The sequence below is a fragment of the Chroicocephalus ridibundus genome, chromosome 21 (genome assembly GCF_963924245.1).
Source record: "Chroicocephalus ridibundus chromosome 21, bChrRid1.1, whole genome shotgun sequence".
NCBI classification, from domain to species: domain Eukaryota; kingdom Metazoa; phylum Chordata; class Aves; order Charadriiformes; family Laridae; genus Chroicocephalus; species Chroicocephalus ridibundus.
In genome coordinates, this window is record NC_086304.1 from 2,841,651 (window position 1) to 2,851,371 (window position 9,721).

Here is a 9,721-nt window from a genome sequence, read left to right on the forward strand (position 1 = left end):
GCCTCCAAGATGGCGCCGCCCTCACCCAAGATGGCGCCGGGCGGAAGCGCCGCGCTTCGCCGTCTAAGATGGCGGCTGGCGCGCGGCGAGATGGCGCCGGCGGGGCGGGGAGGGGAAGAAGGGGAAGGGGAAGAGTAGCGGGGGGAGGCCCCGTGCCCGGCGCCAAGATGGCGGCGGCGGCGGCGCGCTGCGGCGGGGGTGCGCGGCGCCCCGGCCCAAGATGGCGGCGGCGGCGAGCCCGGCTTCCGCCCTCACCCGTCATGGCGGCGCGGCGGCGCCCTGCGCATGTGCGGGGCTCCATGGCGAGACAAGGGGCCGAGCGCGCGCAGGGCGGCCCGGCGCGGCGAGGTAACGGCGGGGCCGGGCTGGGGCCGCGGCGGGGGCGGGACGGGACCGGACGGAATCCGACGGGACCCCCCCTCTCCCCTCTCCCGGCCCGCGGGGACGCTCCCGGTGGGTGCGGGCCCGGCCGCGGCCCCCGGGCCCAGCCGTCGCTTCCCCCGGCGGGGTGCGGGTCCCCCCCCCCCTCCTTCCCCGGGCCTGTCACCCCCCTCCCGGCCGCGGCGGCGCCCCCCCCCCCGCGCCTGTCACCCCCCGCGGACGCCCCCTTTCCCTGCCCGGGGTGGGGGGGTGACATCGGGCCAATCCCCCTCCCGGGAGCGGCCGGTTTTGGGGCAAGGCCGGGGTGGGGGGGCCGCCGAGCCGGGCCCGGTGCTGCCGTGTGTGTGTCGTCCGTGTGTGTCCCCCCCCCCCCCCCCCCGTTCCCGGTCCCCTGAGCGGTGACAAAGACGGGGGGCGGGGGTGGGGGGCGGAGCGCGGTGGCGGCGGCGAGTCCGGGGTCAGCGGTGGGGGGGGGGGGGGAGTGACGGGACACGGCCCCCAAAGTGTCACCCGGGGGGGGGGGGGGGGGTGGGTGGCTTTGGGGACAGCGGTGTCACCCGGGATACGAAAGCGAAACGGGGGGGGGGGGGCCAAAATGGTGCTGGAGGCCCCGCCTGCTGCCCGGTGGTGGCCGGTGTCCTGGCACGGTGGCGACCGGAGGCAGCCATGGTGGCCTGTGGCCGGTTGCGGTGGCCGACGCGGGGCCCGGTTGCCGCGTCCCCCGGTGCCTTCGCACCCCCCCCCCCCCCTCCCCCGCCATGTCCCGCTTGTCCCCGCGCTGTCCCCCTGCCACCCCCGGGGACGTGTCCCTCCCCGGGGTGGGGGGGGGCTGGCGTCGGGCCGGAGGAGGAGGAGGAGGAGGAGGAGGAGGAGGAAGGCCGGGCCCGTCCCTCAGCTGCCGCCGCTCCCCGCAGGGCTGTGAAGGCCGGAGGCTCCTCTGCGACTGATGCCCGTGGGCGCGGAGCGATGAAGGGGTGAGTCCCGACGCCCCCTTTTCCCTATATTCCACCCCCCCCCACCCCCAAACATCCCGGCTCTCCGCCGGTAACGGGGTCGCGGGGGTGCCGGCTCCGGTGTGACGGGGGTCCCCGGTGCCTCACACCCCCCCCCCCCTCACCCCGGCAGGCAGCAGAAAGCAGCCGAGACGGAAGAGGGAACGGTGCAAATCCAGGAAGGTGAGCGGGGACACCCCCCCCCCACACACACACACACCCCCCCATCCTCTCTGCGCCGTTGGTGGGGGGCGCGGGGCTCGGGCTGCCCCGGGAGGAAGCCGCTAGCCCCCGGTTTAGCCCCAGCACGGGGCACAGTGTGGCTGGTGGCACGTGCCAGGCTAATGCCGCCCCTGTCCTTGCCCCTGGAGAGGGGACGTGGCTCTGAGCTCCCCTCTGTGGCACAGGGACCCCCACTCTGTGCGGTGGGGGGCTCGGGCTGCCCCGGGAGGAGGTCACTAGCCCCCGGTTTAGCCCCGGCACGGGGCACAGTGTGGCTCGTGGCGTGTGCCAGGCTAATGCCAGCCACCGTCCTTGCCCCTGGGAGAGGGGACACGGCTCCACACTCCAGTCTGTGGCAAGGGTGCCCCGCTTTGCACCGTGGGGGGGTTCGGGCTACCCCAGGAGAAGGCCACTAGCCCTGGCCATGCCTGGTTTAGACCCGGCACCGGGCACAGTGTGGCTGGTGGCAAGTGCCAGGCTAATGCCAGCCACCGTCCTTGCCCCTGGGAGAGGGGACGTGGCTCCGAGCTCCCCTCTGTGGCATGGGGACCCCCCCTCTGCGCCGTGGTGGGGATGGGGCTGCCCCGGGAGGAGGCCACTAGCCCCCGGTGTAGCCCCGGCATGGAGCACAGTGTAGCTGGTGGCATGTGCCGGGCTAATGCCAACCCCCGTCGTTGGCCCTGGGAGAGGGGACACAGCTCCACGCTCCACTCCGTGGCAAGGGCGCCCCGCTTTGCGCCATGGGGGGGTTCGGGCTACCCCAGGAGAAGGCCACTAGCCCTGGCCATGCCCGGTTTAGACCCGGCACTGGGCACAATGTGGCTGGTGGCACATGCTGGGCTAATGCCAGCCCCCATGCTTGCCCCTGGAGAGGGGACGCGGCTCCGAGCTCCCTCCTGTGGCACAGGGACCCCCCCCCCTGTACTGTGGGGGGCTCGGGCTGCCCCGGGAGGAGGTCACTAGCCCCTGGTTTAGCCCCGGCACGGGGCACAGTGTGGCTGGTGGCACATGCCGGGCTAATGCCAGCCCCTGTCCTTGCCCCTGGGAGAGGGGACGTGGCTCTGAGCTACGCTCTGTGGAACAGGGACCCCCCCCTGTACTGTGGGGGGCTTGGGCTACCCCGGGAGGAGGCCACTAGCCCCTGGTTTAGCCCCGGCACGGGGCACAGTGTGGCTGGTGGCACATGCCGGGCTAATGCCAGCCCCTGTCCTTGCCCCTGGGAGAGGGGACGCGGCTCTGAGCTACGCTCTGTGGCACAGGGACCCCCCCCCCGTACTGTGGGGGGCTTGGGCTACCCCGGGAGGAGGCCACTAGCCCCTGGTTTAGCCCCGGCACGGTGCACAGTGTGGCTGGTGGCACATGCCGGGCTAATGACAGCCCCTGTCCTTGCCCCTGGGAGAGGGGACACGGCTCTGAGCTACGCTCTGTGGAACAGGGACCTCCCGGCCCTGTACTGTGGGGGGCTTGGGCTACCCCGGGAGGAGGTCACTAGCCCCTGGTTTAGCCCCGGCACGGTGCACAGTGTGGCTGGTGGCACATGCCGGGCTAATGCCAGCCCCTGTCCTTGCCCCTGGGAGAGGGGACGTGGCTCTGAGCTATGCTCTGTGGAACAGGGACCTCCCGGCCCTGTACTGTGGGGGGCTTGGGCTACCCCGGGAGGAGGCCACTAGCCCCTGGTTTAGCCCTGGCACCGGCACAACGTGGTAGAATCTGTGCCGCGGCGGGGGGGTGGGTTCGGGCTACCCTGGGAGGAGGCCACGAGCCCCCACTGCGCCCGGTTTGGCACCGGGCACAATGTGGCCGGTGGCACGTGGCGGGCTAATGCCAGCCCTGTCCTCACCCCTGGGAGAGGGGACGCGGCTCCGAGCTCCCCTCCGTGGCATGGGGACCACCACCCCCTCCCGACCCCCGGGCCGCGTCCCCGTCCCCCGTCATGGCCTTTCCCCCCCCCCTCCCCACCCCCCCCCCGCCCCCCCTTTCTGCCTTAAGGTGCAGTGGCCACAGGTGAGGATCCCACCAGCGTGGCTATTGCCAGCATCCAGTCGGCGGCCACCTTCCCCGACCCCAACATCAAGTATGTCTTCCGCACAGAGAACGGCGGGACGCAGGTGGGCAGCCCCCGCGCCCGGGGGGGGGGGGTGTCGGGGGGGGTCAAAAGGGTTTTTTTTGGGGGGGTCAAAAGGGTTTTTTTGGGGGGGTCAGAAGGGGTTTTTTGGGGGGGTCAGAAGGGGTTTTTTGGGGGGTCAGAAGGGTGGGGTTTGGGGTCAGAAGGGTTTTTGGGGGGTCAGGAGGGTGGGGTTTGGGGTCAGGAGGGGGGTGTGGGGAGTCAGAAGGGTTTTTTGGGGGGGTCAGAAGGGGGGTTTGGGGGGTCAAAAGAGGGGTTTGGGGGTCAGAAGGGGTTTTTTGGGGGATCAGAAGGGCGGGGTTTGGGGTCAGAAGGGTTTTTGGGGGGTCAGGAGGGTGGGGTTTGGGGTCAGGAGGGGGGTGTGGGGGGTCAGAAGGGTTTTTTGGGGGGAGTCAGAAGGGTTTTTTGGGGGAGGCAGAAGGGTGGGGTTTGGGGTCAGGAGGGGGTTTGGGGGGTCAGAAGGTTTTTTTTGGGGGGGGTCAGGAGGGGGGTGTGGGGGGTTAGAAGGGTTTTTTGGGGGGGTCGGAAGAGGGGTTTGGGGGTCAGAAGGGTTTTTTGGGGGGTCAGAAGGGCGGGGCTTGGGGTCAGAAGGGTGTTTGGGGTCAGGAGGGGGTTTGGGGGGTCAGAAGGTTTTTTTTTGGGGGGGTCAGGAGGGGGGTGTGGGGGGTTAGAAGGGTTTTTTGGGGGGGTCGGAAGAGGGGTTTGGGGGTCAGAAGGGTTTTTTGGGGGGTCAGAAGGGCGGGGTTTGGGGTCAGAAGGGGGGTTTTTTGGGGGGGTCAGAAGGGTTTTTTGGGCGGGTCCAGAAGGGGGGTTTGGGGCTAGAAGGGTTTTTTTGGGGGGGTCAGAAGGGGTTTTTTTGGGGGTCAGGAGGGTGGGGTTTGGGGGGTCAGAATGGAGGTTTGGGGGGTCAGAAGGTTTTTTGGGGGGGTCAGAAGGGGTTTTTTTGGGGGGTCAAAGGGTTTTTTGGGGGGTCGGAAGGGGGTTTGGGGTCAGAAGGGTTTTTTGGGGGGCCAGGAGGGTGGGGTTTGGGTGTCAGGAGGGGGGTTTTTTGGGGGGGTTAGAAGGGTTTTTGGGGGGGGTCAAAAGGGGGGTTTGGGGCTAGAAGGGTTTTTTTGGGGGGGTCAGAAGGGTTTTTTTTTGGGGGTCAGGAGGGTGGGGTTTGGGGTCAGGAGGGGGTTTGGGGGGTCAGAAGGGGTTTTTTTTTGGGGGGGGTCAGGAGGGGGGTGTGGGGGGTTAGAAGGGTTTTTTGGGGGGGTCGGAAGAGGGGTTTGGAGGTCAGAAGGGTTTTTTGGGGGGTCAGAAGGGTTTTTGGGGGGTCAGGAGGGTGGGTTTGGGTGTCAGGAGGGGGGTTTTTTGGGGGGGTCAGAAGGGTTTTTTGGGGGGTCAGAAGGGGGGGTTTGGGGCTAGAAGGGGTTTTTTTGGGGGGGTTAGAAGGGTTTTTTTTGGGGGGTCAGAATGGGGGTTTGGGGGGTCAGAAGGGTTTTTTGGGGGGGTCGGAAGAGGGGTTTGGGGGTCAGAAGGGTTTTTTTGCGGGGGGTCAGAAGGGGTTTTTTGGGGGGTCAAAGTCTTTTTTGGGGGGGTTGGAAGGGGGGTTTGGGGGTCAGAAGGGTTTTTTGGGGGGTCAGAAGGGCGGGGTTTGGGGTCAGAAGGGTTTTTTGGGGGGTCAGGAGGGTGGGGTTTGGCTGTCAGGAGGGGGTTTTTGGGGGGGGGTCAGAAGGGTTTTTTGGGGGGTCAGAAGGGGGGTTTGGGGGTCAGAAGGGTTTTTTGGGGGGTCGGAAGAGGGGTTTGGGGGTCAGAAGGGTTTTTTTGCGGGGAGTCAGAAGGGGTTTTTTGCGGGGGTCAAAGTCTTTTTTGGGGGGGTTGGAAGGGGGGTTTGGGGGTCAGAAGGGTTTTTTGGGGGATCAGAAGGGTGGGGTTTGGGGTCAGAAGGGTTTTTGGGGGGTCAGGAGGGTGGGGTTTGGGTGTCAGGAGGGGGTTTTTTGGGGGGTCAGAAGGGATTTTTGGGGGTTCAGAAGGGTTTTTTGGGGGGTTTCAGAAGGGGGGTTTGGGGCTAGAAGGGGTTTTTTTTGGGGGGGTCAGAAGGGGTTTTTTTGGGGGGTCAGGAGGGTGGGGTTTGGGGGTCAGAAGGGGTTTTTTTGGGGGGTCAGGAGGGGGGTTTGGGGTCAGAAGGGGTTTTTTGGGGGGTCAGGAGGGGGGTTTGGGGGTCAGAAGGGCGATTTTGGGGGGTCAGAAGGGAGGTTATTTGTGGTCAGAGGGGGTGTTTTGGGGGGGTCAGAGGGGGGTGTTTTGGGGGGGTCACGGGGGGGTGTTTTGGGGGGTCAGAAGGGAGGTTATTTGGGGTCGGAAGGGTGGTTTGGGGGTCAGAAGGGTTTTTTGTGGGGGGGGTCAGAAGGGGGGATTTTGGAGGTCAGAAGGGGGGTGTTTAGAGAGGGGTCAGGAGGGGGTTTATTTGGGGTCAGGAGGGGGGTTATTTGGGGTCAGAAGGGTGGTTTTTTTTTTGGGGGGGTCAGAAGGGGTTTTCGGGGGGGCGGGGGCGGGCCAGAAGGGCGGTTTTAGGGGTCAGAAGGGTTTTGTTTTTTTTTTTTTTTTTGCCCCCGCCTCGGGGTCCGATGGCCGGGTGGCAGCCGGGGCTCTGCGGGCAGGTGATGTACAGGGTGATCCAAGTGGCGGACGGGCAGCTGGACGGACAGACGGAGGGCACCAGCGCCATCAGCGGCTACCCCGCCGCCCAGTCCATGACACAGGTGGGTGCCGGGGAGGTGGTGGTGGTGGTGGGGGGGGCTGTCCGTCCTCGGCGTCCCCCTCCCCACCCTGGCTTTCATCCCTCTCCTCCAGGCCGTCATCCAGGGCGCCTTCACCAGCGAGGATGCGGTGGAGACGGAGGCCACGGCCACCGAGACTCACTACACCTATTTCCCCACCACGGCCGTGGCCGACACCAGCACCTCCGCCGGCGCGGGGACCACCGCCACCGCCGTCGTCACCACGCAGAACTCGGAGGCCTTGCTGGGGCAGCCCACCCCCACGGGTAACGGCCCTCGCGGCGGTGGAGGGTGGCGGGGTGTGTGTGTGGAGGGTGGCGGGGTGTGTGTGTGTGTGTGTGTGTGTGTGTGCGTGTGTCACCGTCCCCATCCCTCCGTCCTTTCGGGGGCGCTCCCCCCTCTGACCCCCTCCTCGCTCTCCTTTTTTTTTGGGGCCGTTCAGGCCAGTTCTTCGTGATGATGTCGCCCCAGGAGGTGCTGCAGGGCGGAACGCAGAGGTCCATCGTCCCCCGCGCCCACCCCTACTCCCCGTGAGTACCGCGCCCCCCCCCCCCCTCGAACCATACCGACACCCCCACAAACGAAGTGGGGGTGCGTCACCCCCCCGGGCGCGGGGGAGACTGGGACCCATCCGGGTCCCCACCGGTGTCACCGGCACCGATGTCACCGCTCTCCCCCCAGGAAGTCGGAGGCGCCGAGGGCCACCCGGGACGAGAAGCGCCGGCGCAGCACAACGAAGGTACTGATGGCAGGGCAGGGGCTGGGGGGGGGACATCCCATGCTCGGTGGGGGACAGGGGGGACCTTGACGCTGTCGGTCCCCGGCTCCTCGATGGAAAGCTCTAAGGACGCGCCACAAGGCTCATTTGAAGGGTAGAACCTCGTTTGGGAGGGCTGTAATTAGCCGTAATTAGCAGCAGCTGGGAAGGGTGAGCTCAAACCTTGGGGAAGGTGGGGGACACCCAGGTGGCCCCTGGCCCAGAGGGGACGGCGCGGGGGGGGGACGACAAGCCACCAGCGTGGGTGCAAGCACCAGCCGGGATCCTCCTTCCTTTGGCTTCAAAACCAACCTCTCAAAGAGGCCAAAAGCGGCTGGTTTGACTCAAAAATCACCTCGCCTGTCCTCATCGCCCCCGCCCTGGAGCGGGCAGAGCTGGGTGCCGGGGCGGGGGGGGGCGACAACAGACAGATCCGCCCCCCCCCCCCCCCGCCCCTCTCTGGGGGTGCTGGGCTCGGTGCCACCCAACCCGGCCAAGAGGGTGCCGGTTTGGCCGGGGAGGTGGGGGGATGACACCCCGCCGGGGATGTGGAGACTCGGCGCCTGCCAAGGGGGTGTCGGGGGATGCTGCTGACCCCCCCCCTTCCCCCTTTCCCCCCCCCCACGTCGCAGTGGAGCGCCGGCGCAGGGACAAGATCAACAACTGGATCGTGCAGCTCTCCAAGATCATCCCCGACTGCTCCATGGAGAACACCAAGTCGGGGCAGGTAAAGACCCTCCCTTGGGGGCGAGGGGAAGGCTTGGGCGGGGGGGGATGGACACCCCCCCCCCCCCAACACTCACCCCTACCTGTCTGCCCCCCCAGAGCAAAGGCGGGATCCTCTCCAAAGCCTGCGACTACATCCAGGAGCTGCGGCAGAGCAACCACCGCCTCTCCGAGGAGCTGCAGGGCCTCGACCAGCTCCAGATGGACAACGAGGTCTTGCGGCAGCAGGTGACGTGGCTGGGGAGGGGGCGGCGGGGGGGGGGGGGGTTAGTTTTTATCTGGGGGGGTGCACGTCCATGCTGGCCCTCACCCCCTGTTTTTTTTGTGTTTTGTTTTTTTTTTTTTTTTTAATTCCTCAAGGTGGAGGATCTGAAGAACAAGAACCTGATCCTGCGGGCGCAGCTGCGCCAGCACGGCGTGGAGATCGTCATCAAGAACGACAGCCACTGACGGGGACGGCGGGGACGGGGACCCCGCGGTGGGATTCGGGGGGGGGGGGGTGGGAGGGGGGGGTTGTGTTTGGGAGTTGAGGGGGGGTGGGGGAACGACAGGACGGACACGAGGGGACGGGGGTAGGGGGACGGGGGTCTCACACCCCCACCCCCTTCCTCCTCCTCCTCCCTCCCTCCCTCCCTCCCTCCCTCCCTGCGGCCTGACCCCCACCACCCACCCCCCCCTCGGCAGCGAGCACCTCCCCGGCGTGACATGAGGAGCCCCGTTTGGTTTGTGCCCCCCCCCCCCATATCCAACCCCCCCCTTTTTCCCTCCCGCCGTCACCCTGTGTCGTCCCCCCCCCTCCGGTGTCACCGTGTTTTTCCCCCCCGCCGCCCCCAACCCTCCTCTCTCACCTCCCCCCCCCTCCCTGCGCTTCGTGCACTCGCTCTCGGCCTGGCGGGCCCCGCTGCCCCCCCCCCAGCACTGCCTCGGGCCACCCCCCCCTCCCTGCCCCCACCCCCCCCGGGACTCCCCTCCACCCCGGGGGACCATCCCCTTCCGGGGGGTTGCGGTGTGTCCCCCCACCCCGTCCCTGCTGGCCCCGGGCGGCCGCGGGGGGTCCTGGGGTGGGGGGTGGGGGCCGCAGATCCCCCCCCACCCCCCCCCCGCCCGCTGCGGCTGGCCTGGCCCGGCCAGACTTTTTTTTAAAACTCTCTGAATTTAAAAAAAGCGAAAATAAATAAAAATAGTGATTTGTTTTTCCAGGTCCTACAGTTTATTCCCCACCTTCCAGCACCCCCCCTTGGGGGTGGCGGGGGGGGTGGGGGGTCCCCAGGGACCCTCCTTGGCCCCCCCCCCAGTGTCCCAGTGTCCCCCCGTGATGGGCGGCAGCGTCCTTGCGATGTCACCGCTGTGATGTCACGGTGTGACATCGCTGCACCACGATGGGTGCGTGGGAGCACTGGGAATAGCGGGAGCAGAGGGGAGGGCTGGGAGCAGGGCGGGTACTGGGAGGTACTGGGACATACTGGGGTGGGGGTTGGGGGACGGTACCGGGAGTGGGAGGGCAGTGACAGGTACCAGAAGGTACTGGGGGGCACTGGTGGGTACTGGGAGGGCAAGTGGCAGGTACCAGAAGGTACTGGGGGGGTGCTGAAAGGCACTGGGGGTTACTGGGAGCACTGGTGGGTAGGGGGAAGGCATGGTGAGCACCAAGGGGGGGTACTGGGAGAGCAGTGGCAGGTACTGGGAGCACTGGGAGGGCACTGGTCCATACTGGGAGGGCACGGGCGGGTACCAGAAGGCACTGGGGGGTACTGTG

General features: G+C 67.4%; 1 protein-coding gene across 1 annotated transcript; it reads left to right on the forward strand.

Moving 5' to 3' along the window:
• Positions 1-212: 212 nt before the first annotated feature.
• USF1 (upstream transcription factor 1) lies at positions 213-8,495 on the forward strand. Its single transcript, XM_063357541.1, is given in 12 exon segments — positions 213-348; positions 1,296-1,355; positions 1,507-1,556; positions 3,585-3,703; positions 6,363-6,464; positions 6,556-6,748; positions 6,925-7,012; positions 7,164-7,204; positions 7,207-7,221; positions 7,872-7,966; positions 8,065-8,193; positions 8,326-8,495. Coding segments are annotated over 12 exon segments (1,110 nt in total). The 5' UTR covers positions 213-220; the 3' UTR covers positions 8,416-8,495.
• The last annotated feature ends 1,226 nt before the right edge of the window (positions 8,496-9,721 follow it).